The 22,611-nt window shown below is 45.9% G+C and overlaps 1 protein-coding gene across 2 annotated transcripts; it reads left to right on the top strand.

Annotated features, from left to right (window-relative positions):
- The first annotated feature begins 700 nt into the window (after positions 1 to 700).
- ZNF174 (zinc finger protein 174) lies at positions 701 to 8,057 on the top strand. Of its 2 annotated transcripts, none has more exons than XM_070413155.1 (3): positions 701 to 1,859; positions 2,828 to 3,050; positions 6,578 to 8,057. In XM_070413155.1, exons 1-3 carry the CDS (start codon positions 1,452 to 1,454, stop codon positions 7,177 to 7,179), a joined length of 1,233 nt encoding a protein of 410 aa, XP_070269256.1. In that variant the 5' UTR covers positions 701 to 1,451; the 3' UTR covers positions 7,180 to 8,057. The 2 variants fall into 2 exon arrangements, with proteins under 2 accessions (XP_070269256.1, XP_070269257.1); XM_070413156.1 differs by lacking the exon at positions 6,578 to 8,057 and adding an exon at positions 3,548 to 3,737.
- Positions 8,058 to 22,611: the final 14,554 nt, after the last annotated feature.

The raw sequence follows: 22,611 nt of genomic DNA, 5'->3' as shown, positions 1-22,611 counted from the left end.
GAGAATGGGGACCGGGCCGATTCCCTTTCACTTGTCAAGGATGCACTAAGTACTCCTGGAGCATTTGATGCTAAAGAGGGTCTGTACTGTGGCTCAAGTGGTGCAGGAAACATCCGCAGGTTCGCGCTGCAGTGAGACGGAGATCATGGTCACGGGTCAGAAGGAGTCAGGGCGCGGGCAGAGGTGGGAACCCGGCCTGGCCCGCTCAGGTGGACCGAGGGCACCGGGACGTAGGAAGGTGACCGCGGAGCATGCGAGAGGTGCCCGGGCCTGGCTCGACCGCCCTGAAACGACCTGGGAGGCAAAACGCACCCAGGCCGACATGGTGCCCAGTTGCGGGCGCTTCCCCCGGCCCCCTGCCCCTGCCCAGAAGCAAGCAGAGCACTCACCTGACGCACGCACTCTCACCTCTTCAAAGCCGCCAGGCCAGAAGTCAGGTCTCAAGCGCGGGCGTTAACTGCCCTGGGCGAACGCTCGTGGGCCTCGTGGGCCGTGCCACCGGACTACAACTCCCAGGGTGCACTACGATGGCTGGACGCCGTTTCTGGTCAGCGTCGACAGATATCCCAGCCAATAGACAGGAGAGCCTGCCCTCGAAGATCCAATCCCTCTGCGAAGAAGGCGGCTCTCCCGTGGCGTAGTTCCTCCGCAGTAAGTGGGCGTGTCTGCGGCGAGAGGTTCTGCCCCGCCCCCAGCGCTGGCTTCGGGTTTTGGTTTCCTGATACTCCGTGAGGTGAGTCCGCTGCTGGTGGGCGCGGGGTACAGCCAGTCGGCGACGCTGCCTTCCCAGGGGCCAGCCCGGGCTTGTACGCGGCCGCAAAGTTGAGCCGCGCCCGGTGTGCGGGAGCTTCGTCAAGCCCGGGGCTAGCTGGGGCGCCGAGCCCGAGCCGGGCTTTTTCGGAGGCCGGAGCGGCTGGGCCTTCGGAGCCTCTGGAACGAGCCACCCCCGGGTCTCCGACGCCTCTGCTCACAAGTAGGAGGCCTTCGCTGACTCCCGCCCCCGGCGCACGGGGCCTCCTGGGATCACCCCGTGGCGCCGGGTGAGCTGCTGGAAGTCTCCTAACCAGAATTCGGGACAGCCGGTGCCGGTGTCTGACAGCTTGAACTTTTCCTACGTCATGCTGCGCGTTTCTTCTGAGACTTCGTGCGCTCATCGGTGAAATAAAAGCAGTATTTCCCCCACAGTTTCCTCTGAGGATTTTATGACTTTTCTCCTTCACAAGATAGTTCTAGAAACTATTGGAAAGACACGCCCTCCACTCCCAGGGACTGTGTTGCCTTCGGGAGTCTGGAGTCAAGGCCAGTGAATGAGAAGGGCCTGTCTGCATCCTGTCCTCGACACCTTCAGGAGAACTTCGTTTCTAGCGTTTAGAACGACTTCTCCAGGGCTATGATCCCTCAGGCTTGAGCTGTTTGCGAGGAGAAAAAAAAGCTGTCTCCTGAGCCCCAAAATGGCAGCTAAGATGGAGATAACGCTGAGCTCTCAGTCCCACATTCAGGCTTCTTCCAAGCAAGAGAGACACGTCATAGCAAAGCTAGAAGAGAAGCGGGGGGCGGCTCTGCAAAAGGACTGCCCCAACCCGGAGGCCTCCCGCCAGAGCTTTAGACGGTTTTGTTATCAAGAGGTGTCTGGACCCCAAGAGGCACTCTCCCGGCTCCGGCAGCTCTGCCGGCAGTGGCTGCAGCCCGAGCTGCACACCAAAGAGCAGATTCTGGAGCTGCTGGTGCTGGAGCAGTTCCTGAACATCCTGCCCCCCGAGATCCAGGCCCGGGTCAGGCATCGATGTCCAATGAGCAGCAAGGAGATGGTGACTCTGGTGGAAGATTTTCACAGAGCGGCCAAGAGACCAAAGCAGTGGGTAAGGAGGGTCTTCTTTGATGGTCCCTAGGATTTTTCTTTTTTCTTCCCCATCTGGAAGAAAAGTGTTTGGTTTCTGGGCCCTCCCTAATCAGAGCCCAGAAATGGACCAGATGGCTTCAAACATGTTTTCTGGCCTCTATTTTGGGAACATTTCCCCTACCCCCAGATGTACCAGGTTTTCAGAAAACCCACCCATGGGCGCTTCCATGACAAAGTGGAGGATCAAGTAAGGTTATTGAGTCTTTGCTGACAGATCTCCCCTCCGTTCCTTTTGAAGGTTTCCTACCATCAGGATTCTTAGCAGATAGCGTAATCCTGTTGGGTAGGAATTTGATTTATGAGGAACTTCATTGAACCTTGTTCCAGTCAAGTGTCTTGCATATTGCCTTTGGATCAGGAAGTCATAGCTCAATTGGGTAGTATCCCTTTCAACCCTCACCCTTAAAGTCAGACCAAAGCTGGATCCTCAGCAGGAAGCAAACAACCATGTGCTTTGGGGAATGGAAGCAGTTAGGAAACAGGAGTGGGGCAGTCCTCTTAGAGCCTTGAGCAGAACAATTTATTAGGTAAAGATGGTTTTTAATGGCCCTTACTACACTGCTTCCCAATTCTACAGAGCCTGTTTTCAGGAGTAGTAAGGAGGCAGGTGGGCATAAGGTGGGAATCATGACTGACCCTGTTGTCTGCGCCTGCTCTTTAATGACTTTGATTCCAGGCCTTGAGCAAGGCCCAAGCTTTAGGATTCTCCACTCAAGAAGTATTGGCTGATTTAAAGCAGCCTCATTCTGGTCATTCCCCATGTCCTTCCCTGTGTTTTCTTTGAGAGTTTCAGCGATCTCTATCAAAGTTGACCTCCAGTCCATTATCAGGAATTCCCAGGGCCAGGGGTCCTTACAGAGCAGTGAGAGGTCAAGCTGCCTGAGTCAGTCCTCTGGCTGCACTCTAATGCATGGGGCTTGTTCCTAGGTGGCTGTTTGTATGCAGGGGCAGAAAGTGCTCTTGGAAAGAACTGGACCTCAGCTTGGAGAACAGGAACTGCCAGACTTTCAACTGCAAACTCCTAGGAGATATCCTAGGGAGAACTGTTTGGAGGAGCCTTTCCAGGCAGGACTTCAGGACCAGTTTAGCCCCCATCAGTGGGAAAAATTCCCACTCCTTCTGGAGCCAGCCACCAAATTGGCTGGGACAGGTAAATGCTCTGTGCCTCCTCTCTCCCTCTCATCATTCTTCCTCTCCATCAAAGCATTCATGGTTCTGAAAAGCCATAGACGAGATGATGATGTTTTTTTAAAATGTTGTATGTAATAGTAGATCTTTATGCCTGAAAAAATTTCACTGATTAGAATGGTAGTGATATGCCCAGCTGGTGTTGCTCAGTGGTTGAGCATCAACCTATGAACCAGGAGGTCACAGTTCGATTTTCAGTCAGGGCACATGCCCGGGTTACGGGCTTGATCCCCAGTGTGGGGCATGCAGGAGGCAGCTGATCAGTGATTCTTTCTCATCTTTGATGTTTCTATCTCTCCCTCTCCCTTCCTCTCTGAAATCAACAGAAATATATATTTAAAAAAAAAAGAATGGCAGTGATACTACACATAAGAACTATGTTTTTATTTTCTGTTAATGACTATTTGACAATGCAGTACACAACAGGACTGTTCTAGTGCTTTTCTGTCCCTTTTAGAGCTTCCTATATAATGCAGACAGATCCAAATATGACCACTGATGAACTTCCAAGCAAGCTGAGTTTCATCACTTAAAATGGCCCTATACTAATATTTAGAAGGGGCCTACACAATGTTCTTTTCATTAGAGAAAAAGCCCACTCCATATTATTTTCTGCCTCCTTCTCCTATGACATTTTCTGTGCTTTAAACTTTTGTGTCCACTTCCTTACCTGTCTCTGGTACAATGCCAGTATAACTCTCAGCCCTACTCCGCACAGCCCTGTGACTGCTAAAACTGAATGACAGTGATCTTTGGCCAGTCTTGGTGAAGTAAATATAGGATACAGTCAGCAAGTTAGAGAGTTACAAGAAAACTGGAGCCTTGATCCCTTCAGATTTGCTACAGTCAGTGAAACACTTTGATTTGATTATTCTCAGAATTCAAGAATGGAGAAGAACTGGGGTATCCAGTAGAAAATCAGTGTGACCCTGGCTGAGGTCCTGCCCCATAATCTATGGCCTTTGTGGACTTGGATAAAGTGGACCACACACACTCCCTTCCCCTGGCTCAGCAAAGGCAACTGGCTGTGTGTACAGTATCTTCCTTCATTTGTAGATTCTCATGCTTCTCATCCCTAAGATCCAACAGTGTCTTCCTTCAGAGCTGCACTGTGCAATATAGTTGCCACTAGCCACATGCAACTGTGTAGATGTTATTTATTGAGATATAATTCACATACTATAAAATTCACCCTTTTAAAGTGTGAATTTTAGTATAATTACAGTGGTTTTTAGTATAATTACACAGTTGTGCAACCATCACCCTTAATTTCTGAATATTTTCATAACTTCAAAAAAGAAACCCATACCTGTTAGCAGTCACTCTCCACCCCTCCCTCTCTAATCCCTGACAACCACTGTCTCTTGATTTGCCTCTTCTGGACATTTCATTGTCCAGCATCATGTAAAATGTGCTCTTTTATGATTGGCTTTTTTCACTTAACATATTTTCAAGGTTAATCCATATTGTAGCATGTATCAGTACTTTATTCCTTTTAAGGCTAAATGATATTATATTAATGGACATTTTGTTTATCAGTTGATAGACATTTGGGTTTTCACTTTGGGGTATTATGAATAATGCTACTGTGAATATTTGTGTACAAGTGGACATGTTTTCATTGCTCTTGGGTATGGAGTGGAATTACTGGGTGATATGGTAACTATGTTTAACTTTTGGAGGAAACACCAGACTGTTTTCTAAAGAGGCTGTGCAATTTTACATTCCCACCAACAGTCTATGGGAATTCCACTTTCTTTACATCCTTGCTAACATTTGTTACTGTTGTCTTTTTTATTACAACCATCCTATTAGGTGGGAAGTGGTATCTCGTGGATGTTTTGAGTTATTGCCCTAGTAACTAATGATGTTGAGCATGTCCATGTGTTATTGTGTACTGCATTGCCAAATAGTTGAGCATCTGTCCACTTATATATTCTTTGGAGACATGTCTGTTCAGACCCTTTGCTCATTTTTAAATTGAGTTAGTCTTTTTATTGTTGAAAGAGTTCTTTACATATTCTGGATACTAGATCCTTATATAGAGTTTGCAAGTGTTTTTCCTATTCTGTGGATTGTCTTTTTACTTTCTTACTTTTTGTTGTTAATCCTCACCTGAGGATCATTTTCTCCATTGATTTTTAGAGAGAATGGAAGGGGAGGAAAAGACAGAGAGAGAAAGAGAGAGAGAGAAACATTGATGTGTGAGAAACACATTTGATCGGTTGCCTCCCGCTCAAGCCCTGACCAGGGCTGGGGATGGAACCTACAACACAGGTTCGTGCCCTTGACTGGGAGTTGAACCTGTGATTCTTCAGTGCTTGGGCTGACGCTCTAAGCACTAAGCATACTGGCCAGGGATCTTTTTACTTTCTTAATAGTATTCTTTGAATCACAAATGTTTTTTATTTTAATTAAGTCCAGATTATCTGTTTTTTTCTATATCTGCTTGTGTTTTTGGTCACATATGTAAATTACCATTGCCTAATTCAAAGTCATAAGGATTTATATCTATATTTTATTTAAAGAGAGATTGGTTTAGTTCCTACATTTAGGTCTTTGATCCATTTTAAGTTAATTTTTGTATATATTATGAGGTGGGGATCTAAATTCCTTCTTTTGCATCTGGAAATCCAGTTGTCCCAGCACCATTTATTGAAAAGACTATTCTTTCCCCATTGAATTGTCTTGTCAACCTTGTTGAAGAGCAATTGATTCTAATTGCATGGGCTGCTTACTTAAATTAATTAAAAGTGTAAAATCCAGTTTCTCAGTCACAGTAGTTACATTTCAAGTACTCAGTAGCTGCATTTGGCTAGTGGCTGCTATATTGAATAGCACTCGCACACACGTTACACACACACATGTTGCCCACATGTCAGGAATTCTATGGGATAACACAGCTCTGGATCCTCTGACTTTCCCACAGGCTATTCCAGCTAATTTCCATCCTGATCCTCAATCCTGTTGGTTAGAAGTTGGGTAGTTTCTGTAAATAGGATGCATATCTAACCCATATTCCAAGTTCCAAACACAAATGCTGTCAATTTTATAAGGAAAGGAAATTGCACATTCATTGGTTTTACCATTATTTGAAGAGAAAGTGGTGGTCATTCAATGTCCACGAAGAGAGAGTGAATTTGCAAAGTTGACATTCCAACTCTCTTTCTTATTTTTATTCCTTAGTTGATACTCAGGCCTTTGGGTTTGCTTTTCCCTATTTCTCCTTTCCTAAGCCTTTCCTAAAGTTAGGAAGGAGGGAGGAGGTTGGAAAACTTGGTTCCTAACTTTAACATAAATTTCCAGGTACCACCCCCCAAAGATTCTGACTCAGCAGTCTGCTTGTTTGGTAAGTGCCCCAGATGAGTGTAATACAAGTTGCCAGTAGAGGACCACAGATTGAGAAACCTTACAGTATATTTCATAACTCTTTTGCTGAGGTTCTTTCTTTGAAGCCCCAAATATGAAACAGATTCTTTCTAATTATAGAGGCCCCCAGAATGAAAAGTGAGAACAAGGAGAATCCACAACAGGAAGGTGCTAAAGGAGCAAAGCCATGTGCAGTGTCACCCAGCAGACCCAAAGGGAATCGTTTGCAGAGTCCTGATCCAAGAGGGGCATATATGAGTGAATCCCGGTTGTCACGAAGGCAGGTCAGCCCCCCAAATGCTCAAAAGCCATTCACTCACTTCCAGAGACATTACAGGGAACTGGAATATATCAGCAGCCCCCTAAAAAACCATCCACTGAGAGAGCTGAAGAAAAGCAAAGGAAGTAAAAGAAACATGAACAGTCGTTTGCAACGTCTTAGTCACCAGACGACCCACTCAGTGAAGAAACCTTACAAATGCGATGACTGTGGGAAAAGCTTCACATGGAATTCAGAGCTGAAAAGACACAAGCGAGTCCACACAGGGGAGAGACCCTATACCTGCGGAGAGTGTGGCAACTGCTTTGGGCGGCAATCAACTCTGAAACTGCACCAGCGGATCCACACTGGAGAGAAGCCGTACCAGTGTGGCCAGTGTGGGAAAAGCTTTCGCCAGAGCTCAAACCTTCACCAGCATCACAGACTTCACCATGGGGACTGAAAGCAGAGCTTTGGTCTTTCTGTTCAGAAGGAAGGTATTCATGTTTCTCTTTCCCCTTACTTGCATATAAATTATAAAGACTGTCTGTGGGACTTACAAGGAACGCAAGAGGTCCCTGAAGAATGACAGTGTACATTTCACTGGTGAGGGATCCCAGAAGAAGCTGTTGGGGAAATGACCATGCACGGTGACAGGGTGAAGAAATGGCAGATCTGAGCATTGGTTGAAAGGGAACTGGGGTTTCTGCTGGAGAGTGGGGCATAGCTACTGAAGGAGCATCAGGATGATCCTGCAGGTGTCCCTGTCCCATGTTATATCTTTTCTGCACTGCTTTATTTATCCTCAAGGGTATATTCTATATATAGTTATACATTTGCTGTTATACCAAGCAATCTTTATCATGCACACACTTCTTTAATAAAGATGGGTGATACACAAGAATTTCAAGACAAAAGTTCATTGGAATATAAATACCCTCGTATTCTTTCTGTAATTCCTGGCTGCTCATAACAAAGGACACATGAAGGGAGAATATGAAAATACTTGTGTGAGGAGAGGGTTTCTAAGTAATTAGTACTTTTACCACACACACACGTATTGAGGGATCTTTTTATATCAAAGCACCCTTGATTTAGGAAAAGAAAATCTACACAGCTGCTGCAATCCTGTCCAAGGGATAGGGAAAAGCTACAACCAGGAGCAAGTAGTGGGTGTAGACTGCTAAGCAGATGTCACAGGGAATCCTTACGACTCTCCTTTCTCACTTGCCAGTAGCTTTCGGAATAACCGAATAATTGTGGTAATGAAAATGTTCTAAAAGTGAATTATTTCAGTATGTATACTAAGAATTATTGAAATGGGTTAATTATATATGTAGTTAAGCCAAAATAAAGTTTCTGAAAATAACAAAATATACTTATATAAGATGTTAAAGTCCTGGAACTACGCCTGAGAGATTATCTAATCCCATTCCTTTATTCTCTCATGGAAATTTAAAATGCAATTATTATACAATTTTTAGTTACCCTGGGCAAGCCAGCTGATCCCCCAGTTGAGAGAAAACTTTTGGTACATGGGTGCGCTATCTCAAGCAGAAAACTTGTACGTAGCATTCTTCCTAAAGCATCAGTATCCTAAAGTCACTGCCAGTCACCTCAGGACTATGGCTTGTGCTGTCATTACCTCCCTCCCCATTACATTCTTCCTACAGCAGAGGGTCAAGTGCACACACCTGCATTCCTGCCTTCCAGATATTTGCACATAGTTTCCTTTGCCTTTAGAGCCTGCAACACACACACCTCTTCCATCCTCTCTCACTTCACAAGAGTCGCCTGCTCTGCAAATCCTTCTCTGACAAGTTCTAGGCATACTTAGACTTAATGGCATGTCACTCCCTGCACCACTCTGCACACCAGTGGTGCTCAAGCTGGGAGTACATTTTGCCCCCAACAGGAGATTTGGCAATGTCTGGAAACATTGTTGGGAAAGGAAGGATAGCTCCTGGCCCCTAGTGGGTAGAGACCAGAAGTACGGCTAAATATCCGACAGTGCACAGGATGGCCCCCACAGCAGAATTACCTGACCCAAAATGTCAATAGTGCTAGGGTTGGGGAACTGTATCATACAGGATAAAAGATCTTTAAGGACAAGAACCTGTTTTACCACCATTTTAGCTATTGGACTTAGCCCATATGCCACCAGAAGAAATAGAGAAATAGGTGTCAGTAATTGAAGAGCCAGGGACTCCTCGGGGCCCATTTCTATCTGAATCAGATCCTGGTGACAATCTGTTGAATGCAGTGGATGAAACTTTTTATCTTTGGGGCAGAGGCGGACTTAATGGAAGCCTAGTGGCCTTTGTCATAATGTTTGGTGGCCCTTTAGACTAATCCACAGTCCTCTTCCCAACCAATACATTAGATATTAGAAGAGTTCATCTTCATTATTAGGCCTAGACCAGCGGTCGCCAACTGGTGGCCCGTGGATCACTGGTGGTCAGTGAGGTCCGAAAAGTTGGTGACCGCTGGCCTAGACCATACCTCACTCCTGTCTGCTGCCTCTCACTGGCCAGGGCCTCTTTGGTTCCTCATTCTATTCCTACCTTCCCCACCTCCTTTTTCCACGCCAATTTCACTGTTGTATCTTAACTTTCCTAATCTTACTTATATCTGTATTAATTTCTTATGGGTGCTGTAACAGATGACCACAAACTTAGTGGCTTAAGACAGCACAAACATCTCAGAGTTCCAGAGATCAGAAGTCCAAAATCAGTTTTGTTGAGCTGAAATCAAGGTGTAAGTAGCCCTGGTTTCTTCTGGGGGCTCTGGGAGGTGAATCTTGTTTCCTTGTGTTTTTCAGCTTCAGTGGCTGCTGGTATTCCTTGGCTTGTGGTCCCTTCCTCCACCTTTTTTGTTTTGTTCATTTGTTTGTTTGTTTTTAACATTTTTAAAAATACATTTTTCATTGATTCCAGAGAGGGAGAAAGAGAGAGAAACATCAATGATGAGAGAGAATCATCAATTGGCCACTTCCTGCACACCTCCCACTGGGGACCCAACCCGCAACCCAGGCATGTGCCCTTGACCGGAATCAAACCTGGGACCCTTCAGTCCGCAGGGCCAAACCCACCAGGGCCTTTCCTCCATCTTCAAAGTGCATCCCTCCAGTCTCTGTCATCACATCGTCTTCCCGACTCTGACCCTCTAGCCTCCCTCTTATAAGGAATATTATGATTATATTGGGCTCACTTAGATAATCCAAGATAATCTCCCCATCAAGATCGTTAATATAATCACATCTGCAAAATCCCTTTTGCATATCTAAGATCTGAAACATGAAGGAAAATAGATGTCCACTTTCCTTATTTATAAGAGTTGAGACAGGAACTCTTCCTTAAATAAGAGCTTTGTTTCTTTGGTACTTTGAACCTGTCTGCATGTGTTTTCTCTCTTCTAATTACAAAATCGATAATTGTTGAATCTTAATGTCTTTGGGTACCTGTTCAACAGTGAGCCTTGAATAAAGGTGACAAAATCACCACTCTAACTATTACTCATTCCCAAAAGGTGATGCTATCTTACCTGACCCAGCCCAGTTTTCCTTTGGCAGATGAGTGCCTGTGAGGGTCTGAGGGTCTGGAAGAAGGTTCCTGGGCATCCAGCCACATTTGCAGGTCTGATTTTAAAGAGGTGAAGGGGGAGAAAGAGAGAGCAATATCAATTGGTTGCCTCCTGTATGTGCCCCGACTGGGAATTAAGCCCACAACCTGGGTATGTACCCTGATTGGCTTCAACCTGCCACATTTTGATGTATGAGACGGTGCTCCAACCAAGCCACACCAGCCAGGACTGTACTCAATTCTTCAGATGTAGGTTCCTCCTGCCCCCTTCACCTATGCATGGTTCCACTAAAGCAGTGTTTCTCAACCTTCTGGCCCTTTAAATACAGTTCCTCATGTTGTGACCCAACCATAAAATTATTTTCGTTGCTACTTTATAACTGTAATGTTGCTACTGTTATGAATCGTAATGTAAATATCTGATATGCAGGATGGTCTTAGGCGACCCCTGTGAAAGGGTCGTTCGACCGCCAAAGGGGTCGTGACCCACAGGTTGAGAACCGCTGCTCTAGAAGATGGGAGAGACCAGGATGGCAGAGGGACGGCATCACCTTCAGGAGCAGCTTTCAGGAGGGCAGAACATCTAAAGATGGTTACAAATTAGGTCTCACCACTGGGAGATATGAGAACAGGGGCATGGGACATGGGCATGTCTGTTGCGGGTGATGGGTGGACATCTGTACTAAGGATTCAGCCTGTTCAGGAGAGGACAGGAGCAGTATGCTTGCATCATCAGGAGGGAAAATCTGAGTGGATGGATTCTGAGAGTGACACACTTAGGAAATGATAGAGCTCAGGAAGTGATACTGCAGAGAAGTAGAGTTCATGCAGAGTGTGTCCAAAGACAATGCCCTGAGGGAGATTTTTACCTTTTTGAAAACTATAAGAAAGGAGTGTCCAGAGACAGCTCAGCATAGCCACGTGTTTTTAGTCTGCTTGGGCTTCTATAATAAAATACCACAGATTTGGAGGCTTATAAACAACAGACATTTATTTCTTATAGTTCTGGAGCTTGAAATCTAAGATCAAGGAGCCAGCATAGGCAGGTCATGTTCTGATGAGAGTCCTCTTCCTGATTCATAGCAGGCTGAGTTCTCTGTGTCATGTGAGCATGATGGAAGGGGTGAGGGAGCTCTCTGGGGTCTGTTTTATAAGGGTCCTATTCATGAGAGCTCCACGCCCCACCCCCAAGAACTAAGTACTTCTAAAAGACTCCTGCCTCCTAATACCATCATCTTTGGAGGTTAGGATTTCAACATGAATTGTGGCAGGGCTGGGGGGCACACAAACATTCATACCATGCACCAAGTGTAAATGAACTTTGGCTTTGGACAGACCTAGATCTAATCCTGCTCTAGTTCCCCTTTCAAATCTGTTTCTTCAACTTAATAAGGTTTAAATTAGAGAATCTGAGTTATGTCTCTCAGCATGATGAGTACCCAGCTAAAGCAAAGGCTCCATGGAACATAAATGCCTCATTCCTTAAGAGGCCTGGTCCCCCCTCGGGGTGGCTCTCAGGGGTCTGGTCCAGATATTACTGGAAGTGTGGACCAGTGGGCAAGGCTGCCTCAGACAAGGCCAACCTACAGCAAAACTGGGAAGGTGATCAAGTCTGCCTCTAACTACCCTACACTCTTCTTTACAAACCTTTTCAAAATCGCAGACTAGCTCTAGCCAGTTTGGCTCAGTAGAGTTTCGGCCTGTGGACTGAAGGATCCCGGGTCCAATTCCAGTTATGGGCACGTACCTCGGTTGCAGCCTCCTCCCTGGCCCAGGCTCTGGTCAGGGCTCATGTAGGAGGCAAACAATCAATGTGTTTCTCTCACATCAGTGTTTCTCTCTGTCTTTCTCTCTCTTCTACTCTCTCTAAAATCAATGGAAGAATATCCTTGGGTGAGGATTTTTTTTTAAAAATCACAGTCTATTGCTGAAAGAAAAACCAAGATTGTCCACAGTCCAGCTGTTGCATAGATCCTTCTACCATACCTTAATGGACTGTCATCCAAGTTGTTGTTAGAAATTTTCATAGATGGGGAACTTGTCACTTTACAAGGTACAACATTTCCTTTGGGGGCTGTCATTGTTTTAAGTTCTAAGATGCTGGACTTTTAGTCATGTAGGCCTTTGCCTCTGGATCCCTGGTTGCTTCTTTCAATACATTGGAGAGGCAATGGGCAGGGGTAGAGAACTGGGAATGAGGGGGATCATGTTACAGCTTCTAGAATGCCCCACACAAAGGCTTTGTAAAAATCTGTCAGTCTTTTTTATTTTTAAACTTTTAGGGTTGGCACTATTGCAGATGTCCCCTATTTTCCCCCTCTTTGGCCACTTCCACCCAACCCCACTCCACCTCCCTTGTCCTTCACCACACTATTTTCTGTGTCCATTGGGGTATGCATATAGTATATGTTCACTAGCTAACCCCCTCACCTTCTTTATCCAGTCACCTCCTCCCCTCCCTCTGGCACCCAGCAGTCTGTTCCATGTAACCATGCTTCTGGTTCCATTTTCTTGGTCAGTTTATTTTGTTCATTAGTGAGATTATATGGTACTTGTCTTTCTCTGACTGACTTACTTTGCTTAATGTAGTATTCCATTGTGTAAATGTACCACAGCTTTTTTATCCTCTCATATGCTGATGGGAAAATCTGTTGGTCTTAGCTCCTCAACACAGAGAAGGAGCCCAAAAGGGAAGTTTGTTTTCAAAATGAAGGTGAAGTAAAACATTTGGAGACCCAGACATCTCCGCAGAACATGCCCCTGTATGTCCAGTTCTGCGGCATATACCGCATTGAGCAAGATAATTCCCTGGGAAAGAGGTTCTGTTATAGAAGATGACAGTAAGAGTCCTCTCTGATCCAGGAATTGAAGGTCATGGATCAACCAGAAGCCAGATATGTACGCTTAGGAAAGGGATATCAGAGCCAAGGAGAAAGTCCTTTCTGTTGGAGGAGTTTTCTCCTAGAGAGTAAGGGACCTCCTGAGGCAGGTGGATGGGATAGGACAGTTGTATCCCAAAGGATACTTGGAGGACAGCTTCATACCAGCTGGGACTGTACCTAGGAACATCACACTCTGTCCGTAGGGTGTTGTTGGGCACCTGGGTTCTCCAACTTCTGGCTGTTTTTTCCTAGAAACAGAGAAAGTACAGGTAAACAGGAAAAGCTTACTATACATGGGGTCAGCTGACGCATTAGCTGAGGTCCTTGTAAGGTTCTCCATTAGAGAAGTCAGCCCACTGCCCTGTGCTCTTTCCAGAAGTCTCCAACCAATAAACTCCAAGTCATTGTGCAGCTCCCAGCTCTCCTCAGAAGAACATAGGCCCCCTGACCTTCCTGGCCAAATGAAATCTCTCTCATAGCATGATGTGCCTCTTCTCTATGGCATGCACCATACTGCAATGTCACACTCACTTGTGATTAAAGCATCTCCCTAGAAAGTTTAGAAAAAACTGTAAATTCATGAGGAGGCAATAGGTCTTCTCTCCACAAAGCTAGCAACCATCATCTCTGCTTTCTCATCCCACTAAAACATTATTTTTGCCTTTAAATCTATCTCGAAGTCAACCCTTTTTTCTCATTCCCATGACCCCCACTACAGGCCCTCATCTCTCCCTCACTGTATTATAGCAGCTTCCTGAGTGTCATCTTTGGCTGGTCCCAATCTGTAGCATTTGGTTGCACAATGCAGGTCACATTGAAAACCCTGTCCCTGCCTTTCTATCCCACCACCACATGGGAGCGCCCCTCATCCCAGGGTGGCATGCTGGATTGCTCATGGCCCCCAAACTGACCCAAATAGTGGGGAGCAGAGCCCAGTGTCTTCCCCGCTGGGCTTGGGACTTGATGGGCAGATGGGGCATAGGCACCAGTGCCTATGGATGAGGAGTGGGCCCCTGTACAGAATATACACTGTCCGGTCCCCTCCTATTGGGCCATCAAGCACCCAACCTGAGGAAGCTTTGTTTTTTTGTTGTTGTTGTTTTTTTTCTAACTATAGGAGAGCATTTATTTGGTAAATCACAGAGGTAGAAAAAGTAATTTGTAGAAGAAATGGGCTTAGGAAACAAGTTATACAGGCAAAGGAAGAGCCCTTAGAGCTTGGGAGTGAGGAAGGTAATGATAACAGCACCTGGGGGGTGGGGGGAAGGAAAGACAAGGGCATGCTCCCAGGAGGGAGAGCCAAGGAAACCTTTTTTCTTATTGCCTGGCATCACTGTCAGTGTAAAGAGGGGCCAGGCCATTGAGGAACCCTCTGAGAAATGGGTGTTATGAGGAGGGCAAAATAAAGGAGGCAGAGACGGGGGTATATTCCAGGTAAAAGGAAAAGTATGTTCACAATTCTTGAGAAATTCAATAGCCTGGTATATTTGATGAACTGTAAGAAAGTCAATGCAACTAGAGCAGGGTGGGCAAACTTTTCGACTCGAGGGCCACGATGGGTTCTTAAACTGGACCGGAGGGCCGGAACAAAAGCATGGATGGAGTGTTTGTGTGAACTAATATAAATTCAAAGTAAATATCATTACATAAAAGGGTACGGTCTTTTTTTTTTTTTTTTTTTAGTTTTATTCATTTCAAACGGGCAGGATCCGGCCTGCAGGCCATAGTTTGCCCACGGCTGAACTAGAGAGTGAGAAACAGACAAACAGAATACAGAAAAGAACAGCTGGACTTGGAGCTAGCAAGGCACCAGAAGTGAGCCTGTGAATTTCATTTCCCAACCTTGATGGCAATTCTTGTGCATCTGGTCTTGGCACTTCCATAGGCGTGCCCTGCTGGTGGCCGAGCACAAGTTGCAGGGGTTCTTCTCCAAGGCTGAGCAAAGATTTCTGGGAGCCCCAGCCAGCACACCCTCACCTTTCACCCACTAATCGCTGCCCCTGCACTGCCAAGGTGGAACAGAGAGGAGGGGAACTTGATGTGTAGTGTTGTCTCTCAGAGTAGCACTGGAATTTTCTTCTGAGTTCCCGGGAGCATATGACTTTACCTCCATTATTAATGGGCCCTGTCTAAACCACAATCCCAACAGTTTTCAAAATTCACCTCATTGCATCTAAAACCACTTACATGTTTTAAAAAAAATCACCTCATTGCCATCATAAAAAAGCAGTTAGCCTTGGCTGGTGTGCTCAGTGATTAGAGTGTTGGCCCAGTCAAGGGAGACAACCAATCCAGGTGTCTCTTTCACATCGATGTTTCTCTCTCCCTCCTTCCCTTCCACTCTCTATGGTTGAAGATTAACAACAACAACAACAACAAAAAGCATTTATTAGACGTCAAATTGCACATCAGACAGACATAATCACTGCCTAGTAAGAGCTTGCAATGGAGAACTAAGCCTTATGTGAATACATCAAAAACAGTAAAATCAAAACATTAAACAACAATACAAGTACATACAACAAACATACTTATGAGGTATCCAAAGGAACTGGAGATTGCAGCATATTCACAGATTTCTATAAATGTACACTTAGGTCATATCCCTATCCTCCCCAGGCTGTTAATGCAAGGAGGGATGTTAAAAAAATAAAAGACAGCCAAAACCGGTTTGGCTCAGTGGATAGAGCGTTGGCCTGCGGACTGAAGGGTCCCGGGTTCGATTCCGGTCAAGGGCATGTGCCTGGGTTGTGGGCACATCCCCAGTGGGAGATGTGCAGGAGGCAGCTGATCGAAGTTTCTCTCTCATCGATGTTTCTGACTATCTCTCTCCCTTCCTCTCTGTGAAAGATCAATAAAATATATTTAAAAATAAAAAATAAAATAAAATAAAAGACAAACCTGGCTGGAGTGGCTCAGTGGTTGAGCTTTGACCTTTGAACCAGGAGGTCACAGTTTAATTCCAGGTCAGGGCACATGCCTGGGTTGCAGGCTCAATCCCCAGTAGGGGGCTTGCAAGAGGCAACCAATGATTCTCTCTCATCATTGTTGTTTCTCTCTCCCCCCCCTACTCTCTGAAATCAATAAAAATATATCCTCCTATATAATAAAAGCCTAATGTGCAAATTGTTTGACCTGGAGTTCAACTGCTTGCTATGATGTGCGCTGACCATCAGGGGGCGGTGCAGAACATGGCTGGCCTCCAAGACACGGTGCTGGCAGTGGGTGGCAGTGGAGGTGCTGCCGGCCCTAATGGGCCCTGACAAGAGCGGGACTGTGGCTGGATGGTGGAGCAGGTGAGCAGCAGCACCAGGCCAAGGCAGGTGTGTGTGTGTGGGGGGGGGCTGATCGCCCCACAGAAGACGACCAGAGGCCAGCAGGCCCTGATTGCCTAATCGGGGACGGGCCCCAGGCTGGGATGGGGAACTTGGGGTTGGTGGCGGAGACCAACCTCCCTCGGCACCTGGGCAGGGGGCTGCAACCTCTGCCAGGTACTGGGGGTGGGGGTGATGGGGACAGAGGTGCGGTGAGAATGCAGGGTGTCTGCCAAGCTCACTCTCACTCCCCCTACTACCCTTCCCTGGGACGCCAGGGCTCGCGCATCAGGGAAGCCCCCAGCTCAGGTGCTGGGTGCCCACGAGGTGCCCATGAAGAGCCCGCCCTGCACCCCTGTGGCCTCTTCTGGTGAGCTGGGCCGCAGCCACCCAGACCACAGGGGCCAGTCAGTCGGTTCCCTGTGGGTTCGTGCAGGAGCTGGTCTGTGAGGCTGACTGGGAGAGAGCGAGCTGCCCAGCTTCGGTGAAGCCCTGCTGGGCAGCCCAGAGGCCCACACTGCACTCCACCCTGCAGAGTCCAGCCACAGTCACTGCTTCTCTGTGTGGGGACTCCGGCACCGTGACTCAGGTGTGGGGCCCAGGGGCCCAGGTGCTGCCTAGGACCCAGAGGTCACCTATGACCTGCCCTTCCATACCAGATGCTCGCACTTCTATCGCTGGCCAGGTCTAGGGACTGCACTCATGCACGAATTTCATGTACCGGGCCTCTAGTAAGTAAGTAAATAAATAAATAAATAAAAGCCAAATCACCTGTAGTCAGATGGGCCTGAAAAGATGGATAATGGTCATACTGTTACCAGCTCAATAGCTCTCTCAAGCTACAAAATTAAAACAGATGAATGTATACACACACTTCTAATGAAGATCATTTAGTTATTTTTTAAACAGATTGTCAAAGCAAAGACACTTTCCTACTGAAATACTATAGAAACAACAAGTTTAATGAACAATTCAAAACAGACTCTTCAGACAAACTATAACCTGCTTTGCACACACGTGTTAAATTGGCAGATTACTTTGAGCAAAATCTGCCGTTTCAGATTGTATGACTCATCAAAACAATGCCACTTGCCTGGCCAGCGTGGCTCAGTGGTTGAGTGTTGAAATAGGAGGTCACTGTACGATTCTCGGTCAGCGCACATGCCCAGGTTGTGGGCTCGATCCCCAGTGTGGGGTGTGCAGGAGGCAGTCAATCAATGATTCTCTCTCTTCATTGATGTTTCCATCTCTCTCTTCTTCTCCCTTCCTCTCTGAAATCAATAAAAAAATATTTTAAAAAGAAATAAACAATGCCACTTAATTATATGAAATCTCAGGAATCAAAAACTTAAAACAGCATTTACTTGGAGGTATCACTTGTTTTTAGTTTTAACTCCCTGAATTACTGGGTTAGTAATTTTCTATGTTAAATGGGGAAATGTGAGTAGATTATTCATTACCTATTGCAACAAAGCTCTAAACAAAACTATTTTAAGTCCAACTCCTTCAAGAGTAATTAAATTACCTAGATTTATTCTGAGGATCAAATTATGTAATATATGTAAAATATCTAACATGCTCACTAAAAAATCATTTTTACTTTCCTAGATGTAATATCTGCGGAATGGGCAAAAAAATAAAATCTCTTCCTTCTAAAACTTCCTTAAAAACCATGTAAGCAAAATTAAAAGAACTCTAGCAATAACCTTTACTTTAATGAAAACTGAATTTAAAAAATTTTGTGTTGTTCTCCAGCTCATACAAATGGAATTCAAACAGTAATTGAGTTACTGAGTTAGAATCCTGGCTTCATTCACTAGCTGTGACATTGTTTATGTTTCCTTGATTGTAAAATAGAAATCATAGTGCCTAAATCAAGGTTGTGGTGAAAAGTAAATGATATACTACATGGAATGTGTATAAAATGCTTAGCACAATGCCTGGGACAAATAGGGTAATTGTTCCTCGATTTTCAGTACAGATATTGAAAAGCACAAGCATAATGAAAATGTGCTATATTTACATGATTTTTTATAGGTTTGCTGATGAATACTGTGGTGCATATTTAACCTGAAATTTTTTCCATACATGGTGCATTTATTTATTTCTTTATTGTTAATCCTCACTTGAGGATATTTTTTCCATTGATTTTTAAAATATTTTTTGTTGTTTTCAGAGAGGAAGACATAGAGAGAGAGAGAGAGAGATAGAAACATCAATGATGAGAGAGGATCATTGATCGGCTGCTTCCTGCACACCCCCCACTGGGGATTGAGCCCACAACCCAGGCATATGCCCTTGACCCTTGACCAGAATCGAACCTGGGACCCTTCAGTCCTCAGGCTGATGCTCTATCCACTGAGCCAAACCAGCTAGGGCTCCATTGATTTTTAGAGAGTGTAAGGGAGGGTAAGGGGAGGGAGGGAAAGAAACCTCTATGTGAAAGAGTAACATTGATGTGAGAGAAACACATTGATTGGTTGCCTCCGGAACACACCCCAACCTGGCCAGGGATGGAACCTGCAACCCAGGCACGTGCCCACTACTGGGAATCAAACCCGGGACCCTTCAGTTCATGGGCTGACTCTAACCACTGAGTGACGCTGGCCAGGGGCCATATGTAATACATTTAAAAGGTTTCTCTCCTGTGTAGCTCTTGTGGTGGCTTGCAAGCTCTGAGTCCAGAATAAAACCTTTTGCACATGTTTTGCATTTATTTATTTTATTAATTGTAGAGAGAGGAAGGGAGAGGGAGAGAGAGGTAGAAACATCAATGATGAGAGAGTATCGTCCATTGGATGCCTCCTACTGGAGATCTAGCCTGCAACCAGGGCATGTGTTCTGACCAGAAATTCAACCGTGACCTCCTGGTTCATAGGTGAAGCTCAACCACTGAGCCACACCAGCAGGTCACCTGAAGGTTCTGTTTGTGTTTATTCAACAGGTGTGTAATGAAGCCTAGAAATCTGTAATTTGGGCAGCATTTCAGAAAGACACTTTGAGGTACTCTGTTATATAACCACTCCAATGTGCCCTGCTCCCAGGTGGTGCTTCTGAAAGCAAGAATTTGGTAAGCCGTTTCTCCTAGGAGCAGACATCTAGGTGAAAGGGCTATTTGGAAATAAGTCCAGCCCACCACCACCACCTCTATTACTCAGGGCGCACCTTCTCTAAAAGATTGGGAGATTTAAGTTTATAAAAAATAAAAATAAAAAATAAACGATTGGGAGAAGGGACTTGATCTCACCTGGGGCCTGGTTGTCGGAGTGTGGACACCATCTCTGGTGTGGGAGTGTCTTCTTCAAGAGGCCACAGGGACTTTGGGTCAGAACTGGGAGGGGTGAGAATTAGTCCTTAGAGGTCCAATTTCTCTGCAAAGCTCCTTTTCACACCCAAGGGCTTACTCCTGGCTGGCTGGGCCCCGCTTACTGCTCTGGAACTAATGATTTTGGAAAACCTCCCGCTACCCAGGCAGAAACAGCAGAATGTGACCCATCAAGATCCGAGACCACGAATCCCAACCACTGTGTCTCCCACGCTCCCATTCTCCCCAACTTCCCCAGGAGCATTCCCCAAAGCCACCGGAAGTGCCCAAGCCCGGCATTTAGGCAACTCTGCCTTGTGATTGGCCAGTGTGACCATGGAGGGGCCAGTTTTTTGTTGTTGTTTTTTTAAATCCTTACCCTTGGATATTTTTCCATTGATTTTTAGAGAGGATGGAAGAGAGAGAGGGAAAGACAGAGAGAAATATCGATGTGAGAGAAACACTTTGATTGGTTGCCTCCTGCACGAGCCCCGACCAGGGCGAGGGGAGCCTGAAACCGAGGTACGTGCCCTTGACCAGAATCGAAACGGGGCCCTTCGGTCCACAAGCCGAAGCTCTTTCCACTGAGCAAAACCAGCCAGGGCGGAGGGGCCAGTTTTCTCTTTTTTTAAAAAAAAATCCTAGGACAGAGAGGAATGGAGGAAGTGGGGGACGAGAGGGAGGGAGAGAGAGCGAACGAGAGAGAGAGAGAGAGAGAGAGAGAGAGAGGCGCGGGGGAGAAAAATGGATGTGAGAAACATTTATCGGTACCTCCCCTACATGTCCAGACCCGGAATGGAACCTGCCTGCCTTTTGGGGTATGGGAGGATGCTCCAACCAACTGAACAACTCGGCCAATCAGTGCCAGGCCAGTTTCCCAGTGTTGACCAGTAACGCCAGACCATGGCTCACCGGGCATGCTGGGAGATGTAGTTTTGTTTTGTTCTTGTTTTTTCCAAGCAAATATTTCCGGTTCCGCTGCCTGGGTCTCCCCGGTGAGCTCAGTGCAGGCGCCCTAAAATGGAGCTAACTTAGCGTGACTCCCCAGGTTTGTAATGTTTCAGGGAAGGAAGCAAGCAAGAAGACAGACTCTGGATCCCGAAAGATTATCGGTACTGAAAGTTGGGTCCAGCCGGCAGTGCCCTGTGGGCCCAAAACTTGGGTCCTGCCGGCGTGAGGTGAATGAGTAGCCCGGAGTGCGGGTCCTAGACTTGGCCTGAGCTGTCTTCTGTGTCTTGGGCTGTGGGTATGTGGAGTGTAACGAGGTGGAGTGTTTCGGCGTGGAACGTAAGGGGGGGCGGGTGTGTCTTCGTGTGGACAAAGTTTATTCAGATCAGTTTAGGCCTGGTTGCTAGACTCTGACCCAGTGTAATCTAGGGCAGTGATTATCAGCCTTTTTCATCTCATGGCCCACATAAACTAATTACTAAAATTCTGGCACACACGAAATATATTTTTTGCTGATCTGATAATAAAAAGGGTATAGCCCTAACCTGTTGGGCTTGGTGGGTAGAGCGTCGCCTGCGGACTGAAAGGTCCCAGGTTCGATTCCGGTCAGGGGCATGTACCTTGGTTGCAGGCATATCCCCAGTGGGGTGTGTGCAGGAGGCAGCTGATCGATGTTTCTCTCTCATCGATGTTTCTAACTCTCTGTCCCTCTCCTTTCCTCTCTGTAAAAAATCAATAAAATATATTTTAAAAAATAAATGAAAAGGATATAATTTTGATTCATTCACACTGGACGGCTATTGTTGCATTGGCTGTTGTCATTTTTTTTATTTGACAGTCTAAGGGAAAAGAGGTCAGTGCCCCTGACTAAATAGGTGTTGCATGTGTTAAAAATCCTTGCTCACACCAGTGTGCCTCTTGCAGCACACCTGTTGAAAATCGCTGATCTAGGGGAATTGTGCCCCAAGACTCATCAGAACTGAGATCAGGTTTAGAGCCTGAAGCAGGGAGTAGAGCTGGCCATTTGCTTCTCCAAACTTATGCCTAATGATACCTCACATTGAAACAGTCCCACCACTACATGTTTTCCACATTAATGACACGGGTGCTGTGGTGTAGGGATTTGGAATTTTAAAATTGAGCTCCTTCCCCAACCTCTGCCACTAGTTGCTTAGATCTTAGCCAATATATAACTTTGCTCTCCTCAGCTGCAGAGGGCTGGTCAATGCGCTGACTGTCCCCCAGGGCTTGCCATGAAAGGGTTTGTTCATGATCTGTTTGTGAGACCCTGGAAAAATGTTTTTAAGGTCTTCCTGGGAAGGCTGCTTTTGGAAACTTAGCTGTCCTCGTGGGTGTGTCAGGGAAATTATGATCCAAGAGAAGGCATCATGCCTTTAAATGATGAACCAGTTCATTTGTTCCTTGGCTTTCATTCTAAATGGTGTTGCTGGGGAAAGAAGCTTCGTTCTGCATGCTATAATGACCTGGTTGGGGTGGGTGTCTTTCATCATCTGTAAATGGGACAGCAATACCTACCTTTCAGGGCCATTAGGAAAGTAAGTGAGGACACTCAGGAAGTACTGTAACACAATGAGTAGAATGTAACAGACACTTCGTAAATACGCATTCACTCATTCCATTGTCCTGTGTAAGTACCGCTGTTGAAATCCTTATCAAACCATCTTGTAATCACATATTCTCAAAGGTAGAGAATGTAGCTCAGTCACCACTTACACCCACAGCTCCTGGCACAGTGCCCACTGTCTGTTCTGGAAGAAGGAAGAAAAGAATCCAGTATCCAAGCATGGCCCGCATCTCCCCCCCACTTGCTTTTTATTTATGAAAAGGTCATACTGCTTGTCTGTG

Source organism: Myotis yumanensis, unplaced genomic scaffold (genome assembly GCF_028538775.1).
Source record: "Myotis yumanensis isolate MYYU_CA2020_CCGP unplaced genomic scaffold, mMyoYum1.0.hap1 SCAF_4, whole genome shotgun sequence".
Taxonomy (NCBI): domain Eukaryota; kingdom Metazoa; phylum Chordata; class Mammalia; order Chiroptera; family Vespertilionidae; genus Myotis; species Myotis yumanensis.
This window is presented reverse-complemented; position numbering and strand designations above follow the sequence as displayed.